The sequence below is a fragment of the Saccostrea cucullata genome, unplaced genomic scaffold (assembly GCF_032062105.1).
Source record: "Saccostrea cucullata isolate Sc308-1 unplaced genomic scaffold, CSIRO_AGI_Scuc_v1 ctg3196, whole genome shotgun sequence".
In the NCBI taxonomy this organism is placed as follows: domain Eukaryota; kingdom Metazoa; phylum Mollusca; class Bivalvia; order Ostreida; family Ostreidae; genus Saccostrea; species Saccostrea cuccullata.
In genome coordinates, this window is record NW_026933490.1 from 1 (window position 1) to 27500 (window position 27500).

The 27500-nt window shown below is 35.2% G+C and overlaps 2 protein-coding genes across 2 annotated transcripts; one reads left to right on the plus strand and one right to left on the minus strand.

Moving 5' to 3' along the window:
* Positions 1 to 2235: 2235 nt before the first annotated feature.
* On the minus strand, positions 2236 to 6460 carry LOC134238493 (frizzled-3-like). The gene is made up of 2 exons (XM_062720616.1): positions 6199 to 6460; positions 2236 to 3325 (listed from the first exon to the last, which is right to left on the minus strand). The coding sequence occupies exons 1-2, from the start codon at positions 6360 to 6362 to the stop codon at positions 2650 to 2652; spliced, it is 840 nt and encodes a 279-aa protein (XP_062576600.1). The 5' UTR covers positions 6363 to 6460; the 3' UTR covers positions 2236 to 2649.
* Positions 6461 to 7157: 697 nt separating this feature from the next.
* On the plus strand, positions 7158 to 26186 carry LOC134238494 (ralA-binding protein 1-like). The gene is made up of 15 exons (XM_062720617.1): positions 7158 to 7244; positions 10311 to 10442; positions 10726 to 10858; positions 11492 to 11546; positions 14792 to 14927; positions 15373 to 15495; positions 16114 to 16317; positions 17196 to 17314; positions 19828 to 19958; positions 20199 to 20400; positions 21183 to 21812; positions 22169 to 22553; positions 22972 to 23061; positions 24941 to 25143; positions 25705 to 26186. The coding sequence occupies exons 2-15, from the start codon at positions 10421 to 10423 to the stop codon at positions 25834 to 25836; spliced, it is 2565 nt and encodes an 854-aa protein (XP_062576601.1). The 5' UTR covers positions 7158 to 7244; positions 10311 to 10420; the 3' UTR covers positions 25837 to 26186.
* Positions 26187 to 27500: the final 1314 nt, after the last annotated feature.

A 27500-nucleotide genomic window follows, 5' to 3' on the forward strand; every position in this document is an offset into this window, starting at 1 on the left:
GTATCAAAAAGATGATGCAATAGATATATAAAGATGATGCAATAGATCTAAAAGATGATGCAATAGATCTAAAAAGATGATGCAACATATGTAAAATTTAAACCCGGATCCAGAACCCCCTAATCTACCCCCTTTACCCACCTACCCCCCCCCCCCCCCCCAGGAGCTGCACTCTGTTGACCCACCTATCCCCTCAGCCCCAAAAGTGCACTCAGTTGACCCGCCCATCCAGACGCCTTATACTACTCTCATACTTGTTAATTGGCAGTAGTTTTCCTAACAAAAAAGCTTGGCAAATGTAATTTATTAAGAAGATCAGCCGAATTATTTTGTGTATTATAACGCCAGTGAGAACTGTGAAATTTCCCTACTATCACTTTAATTTTTAGAGGTTCTGCCGGAAAACGAATCTGACATGCCACCTTCAATTCGAGCATTTCTGCATTGCACAGGGCTGATGTTTCTAATGAGATGATAAATCATGTGTAAACTTTTTCAGTTTAGCGGAATCATGAACATTTTCAGCGAGATGAATGTTTTGTTTACAGTAGTGATCAAGGCTTTGCGCACCTGTAGGAGCGGATCCAAGAATTTATGAATGAATAAAAACTATGGAAATAACGTACCAATTTTCTAATTTATACTTGCACTATGTAATGAAATGAATAATATACAAGTAATAGATATACAAGAAAACGCGAAATGCTAATAAATGCAGCTGACAATCGATATTTTTTTATATAGATAAAATAAAATAATTATATATAAAATCTAGAGACAAGACAGAAGAAGAATTAATGTTGGCAAACTATCAAATCACATCAGGAGAACTGAATTTTATGAATGAAACTTTTAAAACGTTACTTTAAGTTGTATATGTTATCTGTGTATTCTACCTGGCAGTGCGCTTCAAAAGGGGGGGGGGGGGTAGTCTTGAACATAGTACCTTACGTTTGTACGGTAAGGGCTAGGGCTTTCGTATTTCAAATATTTAATCCTTGTGAAAAGAACTTTTATTGGACATGAAGAACTTTGACCCTTTGACCTAGACCTTGGAAAACCCATGTGTACATCTGAACATTTTTTTCTGTTTCGTTTCTATGACAACTGTGAGCGACTCATGACAATTATTTTAAAAGTAGAAATCACTTTGACACATTGCAAGGAATTAACATTGAAAGTTTCAAAACGATTGCTTGAGTAGTTATTGAGAAAATCGAAATTAAAGAATTTTAACATTCCTCTGGTTTCCATGGCAATAATCGATTATTTGAAAATTTTAAATGCAAATCGCACAACTACAGATTCTATTCATCAAAATAAAAAAAGTTTCATGACGAACGTTTAAGGGACAAGAGAGAACACTCGCGGACAAAATTCATCACTTTACAGGTTTCCATGGCAACGGTAGACATATTGGAACTGAACGACCTCACTGCACAACTACAACCAGAGATCGTCCTTTGAGGAAAGTTTCAGGAAGATTGTCCCAGCCATCTCCGAGAAACAGCCTGGATAAAAAAAACATGCGTACAATATCAATATGTCGTCCCCGACTTCGTTGGGGCGACATGATTTAAGCCCTGTACTTTTTTAAAAAAAATATGAAAGTGATATAAGAAATCAAAATTCATTCTTTCTAAATCAAATGATTTCCATTCAGTAGGTATACACAAATCGTTTTTCTCATATGACCTCCTACATACTTATTGTGACGTTATGTACGTGAATTTTCTCGTATTTTCTTTTGAAAAGTTGAGGAAGATATCAATATTCAGTGGGATTTTCTTTCAGAAAATTTATTTTGCATGCATCACCCAAAAAGATTTTGAGATATGTGATTTTTCATAGCATAATATATCTTAAAATTGAAGTGGGTGATGGTAAGACCATCATCAGGTTAGCCTTTCAAGCCGATTTACACCTTTAGTACTTTTGACGGAAAACTACGGCGACCGATTAGTGCAATATTTATATCCGAATATATTAATTTCACATTTAATTGTCCATCTCAAATGTATATATAAGTAATAGATAACAAGTTTATAATTTCAATGGGAATTGAAATAGGGTCGGTACATAATACGATTGCCCCTGAGAAGGCCTTCGGCCTTCACAGATTGATCACGTGACCGACCCACTTCAATTCCAGTAGAAGTTTATAACTTGTTATTTATTTCTTAATTACATAATCTTTTAAGAATGTTGAACCTTTAGAGCAAAATAAAGCCAAAATCGTAAAGTCAACTTTAATATTCAAAATCATAGATACATATACATGATTGAAATGCATGACAATGTCGTCCTCAAGAATTGGTGTACATCAGTACATGTACAGTCAATTATGGTAGTTGACTTTTCTTTCCACAAAGATTAACTCAACATAAATGTACAATTAGTTTTCACGTGAGGTTAAGTTACTCTAAAACGAGTTTTTTCCTCTGGTTTGTTTTTTTCTAAGTTGTGAGTTGAATGATAATGTGTTGCTCTCTATGACTTCAGTGCAAGCACATATAATTACCAAACTCAATACATCGCTTATATATCTCTTAAAACATGATACATGCAAAAAAATCAAGACAGTTCTAAGTTCTTGAAAGGTTACGCGATATAGCAGAAAATATTGATAAATTTTCCGTTTTCCATGAATTAATTCTGTAATATGGATTCCGCGTCATTTGGCGCGGCACACAACTTCTGGGCCCCTCCCGAGGGGTATCGATGACACTGTAGTTTGGCAGGCCAAGGCAGACCGCCATACAACCCTCGGAAAGTCTCTAGACAAGCCGTCTTTACTGCTTCACACGTTTCACGACATGGCTGTACGAATGGTTGTTGGTCACTTTGACAAAATGGCACGAAAGTCCCACACAGCAGGAACTGTAGATTTTCGTGGCACTGTGTTTGTAGAAGTGGTCTATACTGGTTCATCTCGATTTCAATGAGCCGTTCGTCACTTTGGAGGAACATATTAGGCAATGTTCGTATGGGAGGAGATAGATTTTCACACACCCTGAATGTGTTTCGCTCGCAGTAGGCATAACGGAGCGCCCTCGGTGTCAATCGCCTGGGGACCGGTTTGAGACAGGAACCCAGCTTCTTCCGCCGAAACCGGTTACACTTCAGCTGCCTGTTCGGCCATTTTGATCCGCCTTGTTTGAGTTTTTTGCTGCAGCCTCGTTTTGCGCTGAAACAGGTCTCTCTGCATGGAAGTTCTGTTGTGTTGCTTCCCGGCATGCATTTCGGTAGGAATGTGCCACAAACCGTCAACCGGAAGTTCTTGTGACAATCACTGTCCATAAATGGCCAATACCGCTCAATAGCTCTGAAATATTAATGATAACATTTCCTGTAACTATGTATTTATAACAATATCGTTACTTAAAATATTCCGCAATTATGGAAATACCAAACTAGAGGTACTGTGAGCAATGAGCTCACTAAATGATACCCCCGCCTCCCAAATGAATAAAGTGACAGTGTCCATGTTTTGCTTTGGGAAAACCAAAATATGTGTCGGATCAAAAAGTAAAATAGGAGTTGCACAATGGAAATATGTGATAAGGATTCTGTGAAAGTTTCATCAAATTTCATTCAGGTAAGAGAGGAGTTACGGATAAGAGATCGGTACCCCAGAGGTAACAATCCTAACATCAAATGTTGAAAGTTGTAGGTTTAATGAAATTAAACAAAAAATGGTTCACACGCCAATGGCACAATCAGGAGGTCAAATATGTTGAATTCCAAAGATTCAAGGTCAAGTCACAGAAATATCAAAACCCTGAATCCTGGCGTTTTGAGTTAGGTCAATTTTTTGCGGAAAAAAGCAGGCACGTAGCAACGGGGGGAGGGGGCAGGGGGGGGGGTCTGTCCCCCACTTTTTTGCCAACAATACCTTTACTATTGAAAATGTGCATTGAAAGGTTGGTTGGCCCCCCACTTCTTATCACAGTGAAGTGATATCGAGGAAATGTAACACCCCCCCTCCCCCCCCCCACGAAAATAGGATTTTCGAATTTGGGCAATTTTCTTTTCTTTTTCTTTTTTTTATTTATTTAGTTACTTTTTTGCTTGTCAACTTTTACAGGTAAGTAAAAATAAATTCTCTGGCTGCATGCCCCCCCCCCCCCAATTTCAAAAACGCTGCAGTACGTGCCTGAAAAGCGTAGGGAGATACCGACAGACACTCTGACAGACGGACAGGGCCACAACTACTTGACGTATATTCCCCCAATATTAAATAACGGGGAAATTAAAAATAATTACTATATTTTTAGGGGGCTAAAAATAACAACAAACTCTTAGGGGGATCATGTTTAGTGTGAGATTACAGAATGTACATGTAATGGATAGTTTTCAGTAGACCCGATATTAACAAGAGTTATTTCCCGTTGGCCGCCATATTGGGGGTCAACATGCTCATATTCATTCATTATTCAACCAACTTTAACTTTTATATTGGCAATTGTGGGGTGGGAAGCATTGTTGTCCCCCGCTTTCGCGAAAGCGAGGGGACATTAAATCCTATTCGTCTGTCTGTCTGTCCGTCAGTCTGTCCGTCAGTCTGTCCGTCACAAAAACTTTAACCTTGCCCATAACTTTTGATTTAGTGAAGCTATAACTTTCATATTTCACATGTGTATTCCTTGTGACAAGACCTTTCTTTGGGTATCACCAACTTTGACCTTGGAGTTTGACCCACTTCTACACAAAAATTTCAAAATTTTACTTTGGCCATAACTTTTGAATAGTAGGTACTAGGACTTTCATATTTCACATATGTTTTGTTTGTGGCAAAACCTTTCATTGGATAACAACAACCTTGACCTTTTGACCTTGACCATGGAGATTGACGTACTTATGAAAAAACTTTAACCTTGACCAGATCTTTTGAACGGTGGGGGCTAGGGCTTTTGTACTTTACATGTGTAATCCCTGTGAGAAAACCTTTCATTGGATACCAATAACTTTTACCCTATGACCTTGACCTTGGAGTTTTAATTACTTTTTAAAAACTTTAACCTTGGTCACAACTTTTAAACAGTAGATAGTCGGACTTTAATTTTTCACATATGTATTCCTTGTGGCAAGACATTTCATTGGATATCAACAACCTTGACCTTTTGACCTTGACCTTGGAGATTTACGTACTTATGAAAAATCTTTAACCTTGACCATGACTTTTGAACGGTGGGGGCTAGGGCTTTCGTACTTCATATATGTTTACCTTTTGAGAAGACCTTTCATTGGATACCAACAACTTTTACCCTTTGACCTTGACATTGGAGTTTTCACTACTTTAAAAAAAAACTTCAACTTTGAACACAACTTCTGAATGGTAAATACTAGGACTATTATATTTCAAATATGTATTTTTTGTGGCAAGTCCTTTCATTGGATATCAACAACTTTGATCATTTGACCTTCACCTTAAAGATTTACGTACTTATAAAAAAAACTTTAACCTTGACCATAAATTTTGAACAGTAAGGGCTAGGGCTTTCATACTTCACATATGTAATTCCTGTGAGAAAACCTTTCATTGGATATCAACAATTTTGACCATTTGATCTTGACCTTGGAGTTGACCTACTTTTAAATTTTTTTTTACTTTGGACATAACTTTTTCATGGTCAGGATTAGGGTTTTCATCATAAAAAATCAACTTCAATGTTACTTTCTAAATAAATGACATATGATAGGATGTTCATACTACACACAATATGTCATAAAGATAACATCTCACCCACAAAGACACCGAAAGCGGGGGACCACAATTCTTTGAATTTGCTTGTTTTTCTTAAAATATACATTCGTTAAAGCCTCCTTTATTTAATAATTTTTATTCCATTAAGATTTTCCCCAAAATATTTCTGCTACACTCTCTTATATTTGGTAGGACAAAAGGGGGAAAATTACCTCGCTGACCCCCAAGATGGCGGCCAACGGGAAATAACTCTCGTTTATTTGGGTCTACTGAAAACTATCAGGCACTTAATTAATTGTTTCGAAAACGGGGTATACCCTATACTTATTTCGTTTCGAAAGAAGTGCCTACGGGTAACAGACTGAAAGCAGAGGGATTTAACAAAGTTTTGACAACTGGAAGTACTTAATATTTATTATAATGCACAAAAATACGTGTGACTTTTAAAAGGTGTCTTGGATCTAATATACCGTACTGTACTATTCACTTACCTGTAGACTTGTACCTGTGTGGTGTGGCCGAATCTATTAGGGAGCCGGGTATGGGTGTACCCCACTAACCCCCGACACATCGGCACCATGACCTCCTCACACGCACCGTCACCATAGCAACCGTTGATCGCCAAGACGACAGCGACAAAGAATTGGAGAAACATCCCTCAGTCTTGGACTTTGAATAAAGAAAAAAGATCTTTGTTTGCGGAGGGCGCTGTGAGGTCATGTAAGGTCGCTGTACTATACAGTTAAGGAGTTGTGTTGAAGGATCACTGTGTTATAATTACCGGAAATAGACAAGCACCGCCAGAGCTGCAGAGTAAAGGACTTGACCGAGTTTTCTATTAAAATATAAAAGTGCGATATATTTTGTTGTTGTTGTTTTTCTTTAAAAAAAAATATTGATAAGATCAGGAATTCTATATAGCTATAGGTAAATTGTAGTTGTATGAAAGGAAACTTTTTTTCACAGGCTAACTGGGGGATGGATTTCCATTTAACTTTTTATTTTATTTTTTCTCTGGTGAGAGAAAGTGGATTAACTGGATTATTAAAGTTTTGTACAATTGTTTCACGATGATTTAAAAGTCAGACAATTTAATGCTAACTATAGTGAAAGAAGAGGCATGTCCCCCCCACCCACCCGAAAAAATGGCACTATCGATAATACATTATGCAAATAGAAACATACACACAGGAAATTAAAAAAAATGTGTCGATCAAAACATTAAAATGATTTAAAAAATCGGATAATTGAAATTTGAGGGGGGGGGGAGGGCGTTTCATAGCGCAGAAAGATTCGGCATGTTATTTTGTTATTTCTTTTAAAATCATCAAGAAAAGTAGCTAAAACTTGCGTTTATTTAGTTGTTTAGCATTTTTTTAACTACAAAGTCCTGAGCGCTGTGTGTGAAGCAAATCAATATCCGGAAATTTTTACGTTTCCATTCTATCTTTTACCTTGCAGCGTTCATATCCCGTTTGAGATTTAAGAAAAAAATCAACACGGAAATCGAAGACTTGGAAGAATGTTGACGATGAAGGTAAAATAGACAGGTTAGAAACTGTTAACCGAATTAAGGTTGGCTATCAAGTTTTTCAAATTTTTCAACTGGAATGAGCACTGAGCGTTGCACTGAGTCAGCATTGTCTAACAGGTACAACGCAATCTATTCGCTATTGATCAGTTGATTTAGCTGAAGACTGATAGATACATGTACTGATAAAGCATGGGATAACAATAAGACTTTATTAAGCTATTCAAAGTACCTTGACAGGGTTCGAAATTAACTTTTTTTTAGCACTAGTCCGCACGGACTAGTGATTTCTAGCTTCCACTAGTCCGCAACCTATTCCACTAGTCCGCCCTATAGTATGTAAAAAGAATAATACAAATCTTAAAATTTTATCATTAATTCAATGAAATATGTGTCCAAACATCAGTTGGAAGCATGTGGTGAAAGATAGAGGGTTTTCAACTTTCAGAACTCTCCACATGGTCACGTCTTTGTCTATTGATCACAATGTAGAAAACGCTTTATCGTGGTTGCGTTTGTCATTTATTTTCAAACATCTACGAGACTCGGAAATAAAATGTGAACCAATTCAAGACTTATATCCGGATTTGCACTAGTCCGTACGGACTAGTACCTTACAAAATCTGCTAGTCCGACACAATTTTTACTATAGTGTCGGACTTACGGACATGAGTTAATTTCGAACCCTGCTTGATTAAGGGAACAACTTTTACATTACTAGCCCCCGAAAATGGGCTAATATATAGTGTCATGATTAATTTTTTTTATGCCAAAAAAAAAAAAAAAAAAAAGCAAAAAAACAAAAGCAACATAATTGAAAAATTAAGGATGGTGTTACATGTAAACATGCTAAAGCAGAATTAAGATCTTGCAAAAAAATATTAAAAAGAATATACGAATGCAACAGAATTTCTTAATTAACATTAAAAAAAACCCAACTCACTATCCTTAATCTCTTGGACTGTATCACTATGTGAGGACTAACCCGAATCTCTTTGGTAGATGCTAGACTAACCCTGATCAATTGAAAAATTTTGCAAGGACTTGTGCAAAATATTTCAGGTGAATGTAAACCCTCAGTTTAACCAACAGAAAAATGTGCAAGGGCTTAACTTTACGGCTCCCCACATCTGCAAGATCCTCCCGCTCATTGGACGATGACATAACAACTACATCACTCAACTGAAATGAGTTAAACTTGCACACTATTCGACTAATTAGGGTTAGTCTAGCACCAATCTAGAGATTAGGGTAAGTCCTTGCACTAGTATTTGACTGATTAGGGTTAATCTCGCATCCATCTGAGAGATTAGGGTTAGTCCTCGCACATTATTTGACTGATTAGGGTTAGTCTCGCATCCATCCGAGAGATTAGGGTTAGTCCTCGCACATTATTTGACTGATTAGGGTTAGTCTAGCACCTGCCTGGGAGGTCCTTAGTCCTTGCATACCATCTGATAGATTAGGGTTAGTGACTTGTTTGTTTAGATAAGTTAAGAAATTTAGTTGTTTCTGTAATTTCTCTGAGATCATAATTCAGCTTTAACAGCATTTTGTTGGTTTGTTTACATAGAACGCACTAGGAAAACGCACGCACACACTTCCTTCAGAATTATACTTTGTTGATTTTGTTTAGAGTACGAGGTTTAAAACTTTGTTTATAAATGAAGTTTTAACAATAGAATTCGATTTTGGGGTCAAAAGGCAAATAAAAACTCGTATTTAAAATTTTTCATCGCTCATGCGATCTCATATATATTGACGTCGCCTTTGGTGACACTGCATTTAAGCCCCCTTTTCTGAGGACCTGTCACGTCGTTAAATTCCATGTGCAAGACTAATCCTTGCACCAGCTTCAGTTGATCAGTTGAGTGCCATACATGTAATTAGTCATAGTGCAACAAGCATACATACAGCAAAACTTGTTTAGTACCAACACAGATATTGCAAATTTGCTGATATAGCGAAGCTATCTTGGATCCCCAGCTATATAAATTTAAAGAATTCCTTTGAGGGATATAATGAATTATTGATATTGTAAAGTAATTTCATAGGTCCCAGTGACTTTGTTATATCCAAGTTTTCCTGTAGTACCAAATTCTTGAGATGCTTATCTGGTAAAATCTTTGAAAAAGTAAAGATAGTTTCCAACATTTTCAATCAGCATATTAATATGATTAACAATGATTGGGATAAGCTAGGGAGTAAATGTGACTCCAAGTCAGTGTCAATGTGACATTTCAAAATTCAATGCGCCAAACAGACTTTTTAATGGGACATTTCCTAGTTACAAACTTGCAATTGATTACTTGCTGTTAGAATTTCAGTTGACTTTACTTATTAATTGAAATTGTCAAATTATTGAATGACGACATTAAAAGATACAAAATTAGTATATTTGTATTCACAAGTGTCAGAAAATAAATAAACACTGCAATTTAATTTCAATTCTTTATTTTTTGTGTCCGATGTTTGACATCTTTAAAATGATTTAAAGCCTGGTTTAGATCTATACTGCTTCCCTCCAATTTTCGTTTTGGTTTTTCCTTCGAGACTACATCATCAGTCTTACCGTCAGATTTATCTCCATTCGTTCTGTCTGCATGTTATACTTCTTCCGAGTCATTTTGTAGCGATTTACTTAAATTTGTTTGTTAGGATTGTGAAAATTAAGAAAAGTCTGTCCTTTATTGGTACGAGGTATTTTCTTAGGCAGCATGCTGCACTCCTGACACCAGTTTATTTCGTGCCCGTTAGCCAATCAGAAAACACGTAACTGTTTGATTAGATACTGGAGAAACGAAAGTCATACGAACGCTTTAACTGAACGATGTAAAACACTGTTTTTATTTCAAGCGTAAATTGACAGCGATTGTTATGGGAAAGACTACAAGCGCTTGGGGGAAAGCTCAAAGTTTAAAAGTATGCAGTGCATTATATGTGCCACGATGGCGCAGCGTTTTTAATTTTAATGTGACATTTTAAAATTTAATGTGACTATGGCGCAGGGCGCATGCTTATCCCAATCACTGATTAAGTATCAAGATTGAAGCTTGTGACTCTATTTTACAGGTTGTGGTGAATCTACAGGTATAGACAGATTTCCCTCCAGACTTGAATGACCTTGACCTGGAGACAGATTTCCCTCCAGACTTGAATGACCTTGACCTGTAGAGAACAACATGAACACGGATCACACTGAGGGTATTCACTTTAGTTTCAGGAAAATCTAAATTTAGTTACATAGGGTGTTCCAATTACTTTTCTTCTAATGAATGTTAAATTGACAAACAAAGCGTAATAGTGTTCCTTTTATTCAAAATCAAGTTTTACTAGACAAGAACTAATATTATAGATGTAATAATCAGACAAATTTCCTTTTTCGATTTTTTAATTGCTCTTGTCAGGAAGTTGGGTTTTGTTAATTCTATAAATGATTAATTTCATTCCTCCATTTTATGAATAACCTAATTTTTTCTGTTGTCAGGAAGTGAAGATGGCAAAAAGCGAGATCTTCTCGGTAAAAAACGAGACTCAAAGAAAGGTCAGAAAGACCAGGGCTACGTCAAGTTTGACGAGGAGGACTCGGATACATCTCAACTCACCACAGAGGAATTCAAGTGAGTAAACTCAGATACGTCTCAACTCACCACTGACAGAGGAATTCAAGTGAGTAAACTCAGACACATCTCAACTCACCACAGAAGAATTCAAGTGAGTAAACTCAGATACATCTCAACTCACCACAGAGGAATTCAAGTGAGTAAACTCAGACACATCTCAACTCACCACAGAGGAATTCAAGTGAGTAAACTCAGACACATCTCAACTCACCACAGAGGAATTCAAGTGAGTTATCTTAAAGTGATTTAACTTTAAAGTTTTTTCAAAAACACTCAAGTGAGTTAACCTAGACAGTTAGAGGAACTTAAATTTAAGTGAATTATCTTTAAGTTACTGTAGATTCTGATAGATTTCAACTTTTATAAAGAGGCCTAAATATCACTGTAACAGCTTTCCTTAAAGTCAGAGAAATTCAATTACTTGATTTCAGTTTGCACACCACCAAAAATTACCTCTTAATTTTCATTTTGAATTTTAGTTAAAGAATTTCAGTACATGAAAATAAACAGCTTTTTATTTTTTACAAAATAGTGTTTGTTTATATCTATAAAAGTAAAGAATCAGGAACTGTAACTCTGTTAAGCAGGAGTTGCCTCCCTTAACTTTTTTTCTTTTTTTGTTTTGTACAGAAGTCCATCAAAAGCCAAGAAATCCAAGTCATTTTTCAAAAAGCAGAAACCTAAGGTAAGTTATACTGATTTTAGTAAGCCCATCTATTGACGGGGAGTAATTTCTGCCCATCCACCTGTCATACTGTACACGTACATAATGTAGCATATTCAAAATTTAGCGCAATCAGTGGGTATGGAGTTGTTGACGTAAGCATGAATTAGCGTTACACGCGTTTGTGCTGTATATTCTTCTTAATTATTCCTTACTTATTATTATTTCTTAGCTGTATTTATGAAATCTCCCATTGTTGTCTGCGCCAAAGCCGCTAAAATATGAAGCCCACTATTTTAAGTAATCTGTCAGACTGTGTGGTATAAGATCATGAAAGTTTGGCAATTGATGCATCTTGGGAGTAAAGCTGCATTATATTAAAACCAAAAAGTAGGTCATGGGGATGTATTTTCAGTAGAGTTGGGTATTGCGAGTGAAAACCATATTGCGATATATTCATAGTTGCCAACTCACCGATTTCGTCGGGTCACACCCGATTTTTCAACCCGTAACCCGATTATTTTTTATGACCCGGCGGGTCATGCTTATCACCCGATTTTTGCCGAACAACCCGAAAATCTCCCGATTTCCGGATTTGGTTCGTAAATTAGGTTGCACTTTTAATTTCCAGTTACAACCCAAGCTTGGATCTATGTAAACAATGCCGATGGATTAATTATCTTTGCAGGTGTAAACAATTAACTGGGTGTTGTTTTGACAAATCAATGTTTGAAGTCAATTAAAATGGCTTCCGATAGAACTAGATCGTTATCAGGGCCAACAGGAACAAATTGAACCAAACACATGTCTCTGATTGAACCAAGAAAAAGAGAAACGATATTTATGTACATATCAAGGAATCTTGGAAAAAAACTGTCATTCTAGATAAAATCAAGTGATCAAAGACAGTGTAGGCCTAACTTCAAATTTAAAACATGTTGCAGTAGTTAATTAATTAAGAGAGAGGAAAAATAACTTCAAAACTGAAATTGGTATACTTTCAAATTTAGCAGAAACTGAAAAGGCTTTTTTAAAAAAATGCACATATACTTCTGAATCAGGTCAATACTGAAATATGAAACCTTCAATTTTCATTTTTAACATGTAAATTAAACCAAATTATGCATAAATTTTTTGTCATAGTAAATTAAATCCTTTTTCAATAAAAGAATTCTAAATACACAAATACTTTGTACAGTACCTGGCCATAAGTGAGTCATAATTTTATTTTTACACCATATATTTCATTGAAAAACCTATTTTTATAAAAACTTGCTGTGAAGTCAATTTCAGCTCAATTTTCATGATTTTTCTACCGAAACATGCAGAATTTTTCAAATTTTCTTATCTTAAATGATAAACAAAATGATACTTAGACTATTGAGAATAAATAATAAAATATTGTCAAGACAAAGTTTTCTAACCTCAAATTACTATGATTTCTTAACAAATTGAAGTCTTAAAAATTTTTTGTTTGCACTTGACCTGTGATTTCACGGTAATGCATAAAGATAATTTTTTTTTTAAAGAATGTGAAGAAACTACAACAAATTCTGCATTTTATGGTGTTTTAGACATTAAAAAGAAACAACAAATGACACTGCAATAATATTTTAGAAAAATGTGTTTTTCAATGAAATATATAGTGGAAAAATAAAATTATGACTCACTTATGGCCAAGTACTGTATATATGTATAAAATTTAATCATGGTAAATATGTCGTGAATGTCGTTACGCGTTATGACCAGATTTTTTACTTTCCAAATCTGGTCATGACCAGATTTTTACATGCTGGAGGTTGGCAAGTATGGATATATTGCAATATTTTACTTTGAATATTGCAATATATTGCAATATATTGTAGATTAATTATCATTAATAAATTTGAGCAGAATATTTGAATTGCTGTCAAGTTACAAGACTATTTGAATTTATCTGCAAGTTTTAAAGGGGGAGGAGTGATAAGACATTAATTGCACACATAATAACACTTTACTTTTAATCAATACCTAATTAGATAATAAAACAAAACTAACTCTCTTGGAGAATTTTCAAATTTAAAAAAAAAAATTATACATAATATATCTTTTTTAGTATAATTTTATTTTTGTTCGGGGGTGGGGGGGGGGGGTGGGGGTGGGGGTGTCTCAGTGAAGTAGCATAAAATGTTATTTAAGATTAAAACATTACATACAAGATGAATATAATTTTATTAATGTTACAGAATAAAATTAAAGCCAGAGAGATATTGTGACCTGTTTTCGTGCGTTTTGGTGTTTTAGTCTAACCCGACCTAATTACACATTATGTCATCGATCAGGAAATGGCCTATATCTGCTAGCTGTTTTAATTTACATGCTCCTGGTATAGCATGATGGTGTTTAAAATGGCATGAAAGTCATTAAAAAAAATAAATTATAGCAACACTGCTACAAGTGAAAACATGGATGACCATTTACTTGTAATATGTATCATCGCGATGTCCATCGTGTAGATTCCATGCAAAATTTCGAGAACCACAGACCACATGGTATACACCTTGTAGAAATGTTTTAAATATTTTCTTTCATATTAATTTTATTTTAAAGTCTTACCATTAATTATTTATTGAAAATTTATTTTAAAGTAACATTTAAAATTGCAACAGTGAATCACAAGCTCTCTCTCTCTCTCTCTGAAAGCCGACGAATTATTCTTTTAAGAGTCTGAAAAAGCCCGAGGAAGTTACAAGTATTATTTCAGCAGTTTCTACAATAATTAAAGTTTTTATATATTTTTATAAATATCGTGAAATACCGGTATCTGATTTTCATATCGCAATATATTATCGTGGTGGAAAATACCGCAATATACCGATATACCGGTAATATTGCACACCCCTAATTTTCAGAATCGGTTAAATCAAATCTGTTACAATGTGGGGCCTTAGCGACGATCTAAGTTTGGTCAGTTATAGCATATTCAGTAGAAGATAATCCTTACCACATTTTAGTCACACATATACTATAGTCCGAGAAGAATTGTTTGTTAGATAATTTTTAGACTGGGTAAGTATGTAGGCATTCTTTTTTTTTGGTTTTTGGGAAATTTGTTTTCAGGTTTTTGTTAGATAACAAATAATAGAGTTTTTCAATAGCAAACAAACAAATTTTTATTTTAAGCCTCACCTGTACATTCTTTCATTGTGATTGCAGTAGACTTTTGTTTCACATAACTCATTTGTTTTACAAGTTCTTAATAAAAAAAATTAAAAGTAAATTTGTAGGAAGAAAAGAAAGACAAAGAAGGTAGGAAGGACGAAAAAGAGAAAGAAGGAAAGAGAGAAGAGAAAGAGGGAAAGAAGCACAAAATAAAGGGGAAAAAGAAATCCAAGCATGAACCTCCACCCCCTAGTGAGCCAGGTATCTACTTCACTGAAACATCTGAGGATCTTTAATACTTGTATGTTCAGGTAGTTTGTAAGGCAAATCTTGGTTAAATAATGGGAGTGAAAATGTCTACATGTACACTCAAATTTATGTATTAACATTTTTAATTTTCTTTGTTTGAGATAAATACTTGATATTCGCATAAAACTACTGCTCCTTTGTTAAGAAAATCTTGCAAACTGCAGAAGTAAGTGGAGCTTTTAGCAAGCTTGAATGTATTGAAACAAGAGTATGTAAATATAGGGAATAAGTGTTAGAGTTTCTAGTTTCATGAAGATGATCTAGCCTTCTGCATTTATGCAAATTGTCATGAAAGCCTATTGCTTGAGCACATCATGAAACTCAAAAATTAAACAGCTATCCCTAAAATGCATACAGTCATCATAAAATAAAACAAAGATTCAATCTTTACTCACAGTGGAAGCTACCAAACCTATTTTCGGTGTACCATTGTCTGTTGCTGTGGAGAGAAGCCCAAGTCATGATGGGATAGAACTGCCCCGACTCTTCAGGGAGTGTGTGGATTACATAGAAGAGCATGGTAAGAATGGGTATTGAGGTCACGTCTTTTGTTTCTTTTGTTTAACTATTTCTTAACATCCATCTCAAGAACTATAATTATGAAATATTCACTTATATTGAGACACCTCCACTTGCCAGTGGAGAGCTGGAAATATTGTCCTATACTTGACACTCTGGGCCTTTGAGCAGTCAGGGATTTGTTTGTGCCAGAATTGCTCTGATAAGAAAGCAGAATATGTCATCGCTGGCACTTTATTATAAGTGTGTTTTAACGTAGTCCATACTTATATTATTGGCAATTGTCATTTTGAAACCATACTCACTGCACATATAAATTGACTTCTCATTAAGGTTAAATACTATATATCTATTGCCTTTCGTTACTTGTATGATAATTATTTGTTACAGTCCTTTTAGTACCTTAGTTCTTTAACCAGTTAATCATGTGAGTGGATCAACACAAGATTCAGATGTTATAATCACCTGGGGTCCTGTCCACAAGTACCTGTGGTTATAATGTTGGGCTCCTGTTTATAATGACATTCAGTGCTTTTAGTACTTTGATTTCTTATACTCTCATCAGTATTTTGGTGTTTGATTTACTACATTCTCACTATTATTTTAACCTTTACTATAGGTTTATCTTGTGAGGGGATCTACAGAATCTCGGGTGTGAAGTCTAAGATCCAGATGTTAAAGGACTGCTACAATCGTGGGGCACCTGTTTATCTTGAGGAACACGAACCTAACATCATCGCCAGTCTCCTCAAACAGTTCCTCCGAGAGCTCCCTGAACCTGTACTGACCAAGGCGCTCATGTCAAAGTTTGAAGACGCGTCAGGTAAGCCTTAGAAAAGCTTCAGATTAACCTAGATCAGAGACACCCAGAGTAAAGGGATCATGTCAATTTTTGAAGACACCTCAGGTAAACCTTAGATAAGATAAGCTTCAGATTAAGGTCACACGCAACGTAGTTTAAACTTTATTGGGCTCTTCCCTGGAATTGAAGAGTTCCACTATATGAAGAACTTGTGTGCAATATTTTTAATGTCCATATATGGATTTGAACACCTCTTTTGAAACAAATTTTGATAGAAAAAAATCAGGAACTTATGTTTCGAAGTTTTTTCGTATTTTTCTTTGAATAATGCAAACATTTTCATAATTTGATATCTTCCAAAAAACCCTGGTAAGGCATGCTGATTTTTTGTCTATGAACATCTTATGACACTGTAATATGAAATTAAGAATATCTTGAATTTGTATCAGTAGGTAAGGTACGTTGCATATGTCCTTAACCTAGATCAGACACCCAAAGTAAAGGGATCATGTCAAAGTTTGAAGATATCTTAGGTAAACCTTAGATAAGAAAAGCCTTAAGTAAAGGGGAACATTGATTCAGAGTTACCAATTAAACCTCAGGCTCTGGAGCAAAAAAACTTAAACAAGCTCATTTCATATCTCAGCCTTACATTTCTACTATAAACTAGATCAAAGTGAGCTAATGGTAAATTTCATGATCTCAGGGCTGATTATAGACACATATAAATCTCAGATCAGAAAACTCAGGTTATTTACAAGGTTTATATAGTGTTGTTAGAAATTTTGGTCTTCCGTTCCAATTTTTTCATACAAGTGAGCTACAAATCTGCAAGTTGGCTGAAGATTTTTACATCTAAATCAAACATTTTTACTTAACAATCGTCAATTTTTTTTCAGTGGTTCATGGAGAGATTGCAAGATCTGAAGCATTCCGAAAACTAATTAACGATCTACCTAGATGTAATCGGCTTCTCCTGTCGTGGATGATTGTCCATATGACTCATGTTATACAAAGGGTAAGACATGTTATTAGGATTGATTATTGTGGATTTTGTCACCATAAGATGATCTTTCCTAATTAGCTCTTCTGAGCCAAAGGCTCAAAGAGCTAATGCTATGGCCATTTGTGCGGTGTGCGTCGTGCGGTGTGCGGTGTGCGTTAACTTTTTAGAATATGGGCCATAACTCAAGAACCCCTTGGCCAATTAGTGTCAAATTTGTCACAGGGTATCCTTGGCCCAAGGGCTACCGTTTGTACTAAAATAAGGGTTGGGACCCTGAATCAAGGGGAGATAATCAGGAAAACAAAACAAAAAGTACTGGTTGCTAAAAAATCTTCTTCTACAGAACCATCAGGCAGATTTTCACCAAACTTACATACAAGGATCAGGATATATTGAAGATTAAAAATTGTTCAAGGCATGACCCTGGGGCAAAGGGCGTGGTCTCAAGGTCACTTTAAAGTTGACCTAAATTTACAATTAATAAAAATGTTCATATTTTGCTTACTATAAAGACTAGGATCATCAAATCTTGTAAGTTGATGCATCTTAGGATTTCACATCATGTTAATTCAAAAGTAGGTCATGGTGACCTACTTTTTAAATTTTGCAGGCATTTGTTTTCAAATTGAATTAAAGGCATATTTTGGAAATTTTAAGGCCTATGATCATCAAACTTAGTCAGTTGAAGTATCTTGGGTCTTTAAACAACGTCAACTTAAAAGTAGGTTACCTTGACCTACTTTTTGAACTTAATGACTTATCCTTTTCAAAACATTTAATCCCATTATTTCATGCACTGAAAGGGTTAGAATCATCAAATCTTGTAAGTTGCTGCATCATGGGACCTTAAAACATATTTAAGAAAAAGTAGGTCACTGTGACCTACTTTTAGAATTTTGCAGGCATTTGTTTTCAAATTGTTTAAAAGGCATATTTTGATTACCTTCAAACCTATGATCATCAAATTTGGTCAGCAGATGCATCTTGGGACTCTGAAAAATGTTGACTAAAATGTAGGTCACGGTGACCTACTTTCGACATTTTATGGCTATATTTAAGTATCTTAGGTATTTATTGGCTTAGAATCATCAAACTTTGTGAGTTGATGCATCTTGGGTTTTCGGATAGTGGCAACCAAAAATTAGGTCACAGTGACCTACTTTCTACATTTTATGGCTATATTTAAGTATCTCCGGTACTTATTGGCTTAGAATCATCAAACTTTGTCAGTTGATGCATCTTGGGTTTTCGGAGAATGTCGACCAAAAAGTAGGTCACGGTGACCTACTTTTGACATTTTATGGCTATATTTAAGTATCTCTAGTACTTATTGGTTTAGAATCATCATACTTTGTCAGTTGATGCATCTTTGGTTTTTGGAGAATTTCGACCAAAAAGTAGGTCATGGTGTCCTACTTTTGAATATCTCAGGTATTTATCGGCTTAGAATTATCAAACTTAGTCAGCAGATGCATCTTGGGACTCTAAAAAATGTCAACCAAAATGTAGGTCACGATGACCTACTTTCAACATTTTATGGCTATATTTAAGTATTCTCCGGTACTTATTGGTTAAGAATCATCATACTTTGTCAGTTGATGCATCTTGGGTTTTCTGAGAATGTTGACCAAAGAGTAGGTCACAGTGACCTACTTTTCAATATCTCAGGTATTTTTGGGGCTTAGAATTATCAAACTTAGTCAGCAGATGCATCTTGGGACTCTGAAAAATGTCCAAAATGTAGGTCACGATGACCTACTTTTGACATTTTATGGCTATGTTTAAGTATTCTCCGGTACTTATTGGTTAAGAATCATCATACTTTGTCAGTTGATGCATTTTGTGATTTCCAAGAATGTAGACCAAAAAGTAGTTCTAATTGGCTAAGAATCATCAAACTTTGTCAGGTGATGCAACTTGGGTCTTTAATAGGATACTTAGGGTTAGAGGCTTCAAATACAAGTGATAGGTTGTACAATTTATCAGAAGAGCGATTCAAGGCCCTTGGGCCTCTTGTTTAGGTCAAAGTCACTGTAATGATTATGTGTCGACTGGCTTGTTCCACTGCAGAAATAGTTCCTTAATAATCTCAGCACTCAGATATTCAGATAAATCCCTGCACTAAAGAAAAAGTCTCAACAAATTGAATATGAAAGGTTTTATTTATCAGGAGAAGGAAAATAAAATGAGCGTACAGAACATGTTCTGTAAATGTATTATATTTAGATTGTACAATATTTGGCAGAAATTGACTTTTGAATATGTTAGTGTAGATCTCAATTAGTGCAGTTTCTTATGTTCCTATTTATGTATATTTGTACAAGACATTGAGACTGTAATTAAATTAGAGAAAGTTTCTTTCTGCAAAAAGCACAAAAAAAATAAGCAGTTTACAGTATTCCCTGCATCTCAATACTCAGTTATAATTAGACAGTTGCCCTTTGTGAGAATAAAAATTATGAGAAATAGAACAAAATGAGCCTACAAAACGTTCTGTAATAGTCATTTTTATTTTTATTTACCAGGAGAAGGAAAACAAGATGAGTTTACAGAACGTGTCGATCGTCCTTAGTCCCACGATGCAGATCTCACACCGCGTTCTCAACGTACTGTTCCAGTCCGCATCCAAACTGTTCTCAGACATCGAGATCAAAAAGTAAGTACTCAGTGAAATCGATGTCAAAAAGTTAGTACTCAGTTAAACAAGATCAATCAGTATGTACTCAATGAATTCAGGATCAAAAAATGAGTCAAAAAGTGAGTACTTAAAGAAATTGAGATTAATATCCCATTACTGAACAGTTTTAGGTCATCCTCTTTATTCTTTTGTTTGCCATGTATCAGCCAATTATTTATCTTTGACAGATATAAACCTCTCATTGTTTTTCTCTGACAGATATAAACCCCCGATTAAGCCCACCACTTCCCGCTGGTCGTTAGAACTCCCAGAATCCCTTGCTCTCATGCAGGAAGAACTACAGAAGCAGGAGTCTCTACTGAACGCGCTCCACGCGGAGATTAACGCTGGGTCGACAGACCAGGAAAAGGAGGAACAGTTGTGGGAGGTCCAGCGAATCGTGACCCAGCTCAAACGGAAGGTAAATATAACAAAATCTTGACCCAACTTAAATGGAAGGTAAATATAATGAATCGTGACCCAGCTCAAACGGAAGGTAAATAAAACAAATCATGACCCAGCTCAAACGGAAGGTAAATAAAACAAATCGTGACCCAGCTCAAACAAAAGTTAAAAATCACTAAATTGTAACCCAGCTCAAACGGAAGGTAAATAAAACAAATCATGACCCAGTTCAATCAGAAGGTAAAATAAAACAAAATTGTGACTCAAATGGAAGGTAATAATCACTTAATCATGACCCAATTCAAACAAAAGGTAAAATTAATATAATAATGACCCAACAAAAACAAAAGTCAAAAATCACTGCATCGTGACCCAGGTCAAATGGTGATAAATAAATCATAATATTGTGATTCAGCTGAAATGAAATGTAATGAATCACTTAATCCTGACCAAACTCAAGTAAAATTTAAAAATAAAGAAATTGAGATCCAACTCATACGAAAGTTAAATAAATCACACCTCGTGAAATAGTCCTGGCCCTGGGGAACTGGAATCTTGGTAACTCCCTCAATGATATACTTTAACTGTATAATAATGCAATAAATGGTAACCTACCTCAAACAAAAGGTAAATATCCCCTCTCAAACTATTAGTTCAACTCTTGCAGGTCAAGAAAATTGTGACTATTCAAATAAAAGGTTAATATCTCCTCTTACACTAAAGCTTCAAGTACATTAAATAAATGTTTAAAATTTCAAGACGGCAAATGTTGTATCACAAATGATTCATCTTTTGTAGATCAAACAAGCCCAGAAACAAACAACAGAGAGAAAACTGAAGGAGGAGTCGATCCCGCCCACTGTAACAGAAGAGGAAGAGCTAAAGCTTGATCTACAGGTGCCAGTCAAACAGAAAGCCCCGCCCCCTCCTCAACAAGCCCCACGCACAGGGCAAGAGGTTCCACCTACAGCAGAAACAGATCAACAAGATGATCAGCAGGTCCCGTCCCAGGAACCAGCAAATCAAAAAGAGGCTTACAGAGAGTCCGAAGAGGCTGGTCAATCCACAGCCAATCAGAAAGAGGCTTACAAGCAGACGGAAGAGGCTGGTCAAACTTCAGCCAATCAGGAGCAAGAAGAGGAAATCACTGAAAAAGTTACAATTGATCAGAAAGAAGAAACCTGCCCTACTTCACAACCAGAGCAAGAATCAGAGACAAAGGAAGTTGTGGAAGAAGATGTTGTTGATTCCCAATCTGTGGAACCTGAGGAGAATAAAGAAACTGTCACTGAAATACAACAGGAAGTCAACCAAGAGGAAGAGAGTATAGAACAAACAGAAAGAGGAAGTGGGGACCAAACAGGAAGTGAGGAAATGAAAGTTACTGGAGAGGAAGTGGATGTTCCCAAGCCACAGGAAGCAGTAATGGTAAAAATATACATGTATCTCAAGTGTATTTTTTGATGCCTATTTATTTTTATGTTGAAATGTACTTTAAAACTTCAGCTTTGATGACACTTCACATAAAGATAGTAAAATTTTTAAAAGCAATTAAAAAAATTCAAAATAAAGTTGTTACTTATGATTAAATAAAAGAGGTGGTCTTCCCTACATGTTGTGAGTTAAAAAGTATCTTACAGATAGTTGAGGGTTTTAAATGAAAATTTGAAAATCTAAGTCTGTTGCATGACCCTTGTTACAAGTCATTAAACAGCAAAATATGATTTGAATGAATCAATCATTAGTTTTCCATGTAGTGCTGATAATTTTATTCTGTTCCTAAGGCCCAACATCCAGAGGCTGAGGACATTAAGAAAACTGAAGATCTAGGATTTGGCCAGTCTGCTGGGGTGGATCCAGCTGGGGTGTCAGTCAGTCAGGAGGATGAATCTTCTGATGATCAATTTGAAAACACTGCAGAGAAAATTTTGGAGGCTGAGAGGGGCGTGGCACATAACTGGACAGACGAAAGTGAGGCTTGTGTAACAGATCAAGAGGAAGGCAGGTCACAGGTTAAAGGTCAACAGAGGTCAACTGAAGGTCAGGAAGCTAAGGCAGTGCAGGAAGAAGGACAAACACTGGATGAAGCAGACGGGGAAAAACCAATTGATACATCACTACAGGGGGAAAGTGATGAAGGTATTTCATTACAGAGGGAAAGTGATGAAGGTACATAGGGAGTATGTATTTTAAGGAAATTTCTGATCATTAGGGCCTATTTTGGTTGTTTGGTAAAGAAATCCCCATAACTATATAATTAAATAGTCATTGTTAGATTCTGAAATTATCATGTTAAAAAAAATATTTAGAGTTTACAGTTTTCATTGTATACACAAGTAAACTTCCAACTTAACTGTAACTCTTCAAACTGAAGAGTTCCATAAATACAAATAAGAGTTATCATACTTAGTATAAAATCAACAACACACAATGAGTTTGTTTTTGATGATACTTCTGTTTTGTTATTGTTGTCTGTGATTTAATTATCTTAAAATAATGAGATGATAAAATTGCCCTGATGTTTTAATAGACCACATAATATACAATTATCACCTGAAGTTGTCTTTTTGTTTTGATACACTGATAGATCAGGAGTTTGCTTATGATGACGAGATGATAAAGTTACTGGAAGAAGAACAAGCCCTTATACTAGAGGAGGAGGAGCTTCTGGCTATAGGTAATGAATATTCATGAGTATGCTAATTATGTAGAGGATGAGCTTCTGGCTATAGGTAATGAATATCCATGAGTATATTTGATAAAACTAGAGAAGGAGCTTCTGACTGTTTGTAATAAATAATCCTGATGGTATATATTACTCTACTGGGGTAGGAGCATCTGACTACTGTATAGCAGGTTAAAATCGCGGTCGGAAAAGATCGCGATTTGTTCAATTTTCAGCAAATCGCGGTCGTTTGAATTCGCGGAAAGGAAAAAAAACCATACATTTTTTAAACAGTACTTGCAAGCATTTTTCTTTAGGTGTGTATTGTGTGAACCTTTATTTTCAGTCTCTATCTTACGAAAGTCTGTTCATGTATATCGCGCATATCCGACAGGAAAGGCAAGTCTATATATATTGTGTAGATTTTGATCCCGATTTAATAATAACGAATCACCGGACCAATCTCGATTTGAAGTCAAAATAATGTTACGCATTCAAATTTTTTTATTTCCGGGTCCAAAAAAAAATATATATATATATAGTAGTTGTTGAACTTTTCATCAAAAATTGAAATTAATTAATTGTCTTTACCCTGTTTACTTTGCAAGTGCCTTGATTAAAGGTAATGTCTGAGTGATACGCATGGGTGAAATTATACAAGCTTGTTTAATTCAAATAATTACATTGCACGTCTACTAGATGGCAAAACTACCGTAATCGTTAGCTATAGAAATTCACTCATTCAAATATCCAACTTGCTGTAATACAATAGGATGTAGCCCTTTCAAATATCCAACCGTGACACAAAGCAATTGCCTAATCGAACACCCCTTTTATTCACGGACAAGTGAGCATGAAACTACGTGGTGCTGATTTCATTTTAACCCTTTTCATTGTACTGAACAGTCATGAAATCAGACAAAGAATATTTTTAAATCCAGCCTTAATTAGAGAGGTTCAGATAGTGTTATGGATACTTTTGACCTGGAAGCTGAAGAAAAACTACAGGATTTTTATACAAGGTTGGGATTTTGTCATTACATATCATAAGATGATGGTTTGTTGAGGAAAAGCGTTGAATTCTTATGGAGTTCCATTCGGACAATACTTGTAATAGTTCTTAAACAGATTAAAAGATTGTCGGTGTTATGCTGAACCTGCTTTAAAAAATTCCATATCAAGATCTTCAATCAAAATGGTGTGGAAAAATAGATGGGCTGTCAATTATTTAAGTTCTTTTGGAAGTACGCCGGAAAATATCGAAACAGAGATGAATATCGGATAATCTGAAGGGATTTACTGATAACGGACCCTGAAAAAAATATTTAACAATAAGAGGTGATGCCGTTTAAGATTCAAGGTGAAAATGTATCTATGTGTTAAAAAGTGATGCTTTGAAGATTTAAGACCGAAAACATGCCTAAAAGTGTGCAAAATTCATAGGAATTGTTATTTCTGTGAGCTTTGGAAGTGCATTTGAAACACTAAAAATGTGAAGTTATTACGGTAATTCCGTGTGCACTGGAAATTAATTCTAATAGTGTGGCAATTTCGGAGTAATTATTTTTCATATGCATTGGAAATACATTTTAAAATTGTTTCATCGCTTTTGTTAATTGTTTTATGTTTTCTGCACCTTATTTGGGTATTTAAATATCCAACCAAGAGGCAGTTGGATATTTTGAATATCCAACTGCCTGTCGGTTGGATATTTTGAATATCCAACTAATGGCCAGTTGGATCTTTAAACACTTATAATTCATGTTGAATCTGGCAAATTCATCTTGAAAAATTTCTTCACATCATAAATATAAGGACATAAAGGTGTTAAATTTCATTCCTGCTATACATTCACGACTGTTTATTTCCCTACTTTTTTCTCTACTTGCAGAACGAGAACTCAGGAAGAAGATAGAGACAGAACGTCACGAGGCGGAGCGACTAAACCAGGAAATTGACGAGCTGAAGTATCTCAGACAGGACTCGGACGTAGACGAGTACAGCTCAGAGTCAGACAGCAGCTACGAGAGCGAGGACGAGGAGGACCTACAGGAGATACTGAAACAGCTGATAGATAGGAACGAGGAACAAGAGGTAATAACTGATAGAGACAAACAGGTAATAACTGATAACTGATAGGAAATACTGAAACAGCTGATATGGAGGAACGCAGAGCAAGAGGTAATGACTGATAACTGATAGGAAATACTCAAACAGCTGATAGAGAGGAACGCCAAACAGGAGGTAATAACTGATAACTGATAGGAAATACTCAAAACAGCTGATAGAGAAACGCAGAACAGGAGGTACATGTAATAACTGATAACTGATAAATAAAGGAAATGCAGCTGATAGAGAGGAACGAATAACAATAGGTAATAACTGATAACTAAAGAAGATACTCAAACACCTGATAGGAAGGAAAGAAGAACAAGAGGTAAGAACTGATAACTTAAGATGATACTTAGTACCAGCTGATAGTATCATTTTTAGTTATCAGTTATCAGTAGTTACCCCCTGTTCCTCGTTTCTGGCTATAACCTGTTTTGATATCCCCTAGTAGATGAGTAGCAAGAGATAATCATATCTGAGCAAGAGGCTTATTTGTCAATAATCAATACATGTAACCCATGTTTACATAATTTTGTTTTGTAGAGAAAGAATGCTGAGCTGTGCAGTAAAATTCATGAGGAGAGAATGATTTGCCTGGACGTCAAAGTACAGATCAGAATGTTACAACAGAAACAACTGGAAAGTTCACTCAGTATACAGGCCATACTGGGGTAGAGACAACAAAACAACAAACAACAACAACACATAACAACATCAACAACAGAAACAGCTTGAGAATTCACTGAGTATACAGGCCGTACTGGGGTAGAGATGACAAACAACAGCAACACATATTAAACAAAATATTAACATCAGCAACTGAAAAGTTATCTCAGTATAAAGGTTTTACTGAGATAGAGAATTTTTTTTTATAAAACAGAATCTAGATGCATTAACACAATATTAACCAATTGTTTGGTAATTATTTTTTTTCATTTATTGTAAGATTTAATGATCCTAGTCCTATGTATATGATGTTTATTCCATTATTATACCTGTTTATAATTGTATGAAATGAATTTCAGTTTGTGGATATATAAGATATCTACAGACATTCTATCTCTACATATCTGTACATGTTATATCCTCACAGAAAGATGAAGTTTAATCTATTTGTAGCTCAGACTTATAGAATACTGTATGCTGTGATATTTTGGCCTAGTGTTATTATCGCCCTTTTAACACTTGCAAACAAAGAGCTAGGTCCACTTTATGCTTAAAATGGCCCTGCAGATATATACCAATTGACCAATTAACACTTGATGTTCCATTTGAAGCGTTAATTAAATATAAAAAAGAGACTTACTGCTTTCATTTCCTGTTAAAAATTTTCTCAAAAAGGTCTAGGTTTTGGAAAACTGGCTTTATGAAATTGCAACGTTCTTTAGTTTTAAGGTAAACAGGTATATCTGAAGTAATTTTAAGGTAAACAGGTATATTTGAGTAATTTTAAGGTAAACAGGTAAATTTGAGTAATTTCAGTGCAGAAAATTGATATGAGGACACCCTGATCTAAAAAATAAAACACTCAGACACAGTTCTATCATTTACTAGTTGCTAATTTTAGATCAGAGGTTGTGCTTTATGTTAAATATCGAAAAATAAATTGGCCATTTTTTGTACACTTCTTAAAAATTACGAGGAAATTGACACATTTCATAATGACATAAATACATTGACTAGCTAGAAAATTACATCATTTTTATAGATACGCAATCAGCAAAGATCTAAATGAATTTCCATGCATTAATTAAAACTAAACAGTTTCAGTTTTTCAGAAATTCACAGGGCCAAATGAGGCCATTAGTGAACCTTGTTCATTGCACCATCTTAATTTCTCACAGTCGTAGTTTTGTTTTAGAAATTTTACTGTATTCCTTCAATTCGTCCCATTTTAAATTCACCCAAATGAGGGTGGGGCAATAGAAGCCAAAATAAAATGGGGGCCAAAATTTCCCTGTATACAGTATTTTCATTTGATTCTATCCTGATCAAAGGTCCCTAAACACACATATGGGAAACTTTGATCACCTGATGGTTTAATGTTGAATTTTACGTTTATGTATTACTACTCATGTTGTGCAATAGATAAATAAAGTTACAAATACAAAAATGGTTTTATTGCTTTAAGTACATAAATACATGCCCATTAAATAGATACAAAGTATTTTTACATGAAATAAATACAAGATATTTTTTTTTAAATTAAAAAGAAAATCGTTCTGTACTACATTATGCCCAAGTTAATCGATTGAGTTCCCTCCCTTTTGACACTGATGGTAATTTCATTTTCCGCACATTTGTAACAACTTGATAATCCTGTGCTTTTTTTATATAAA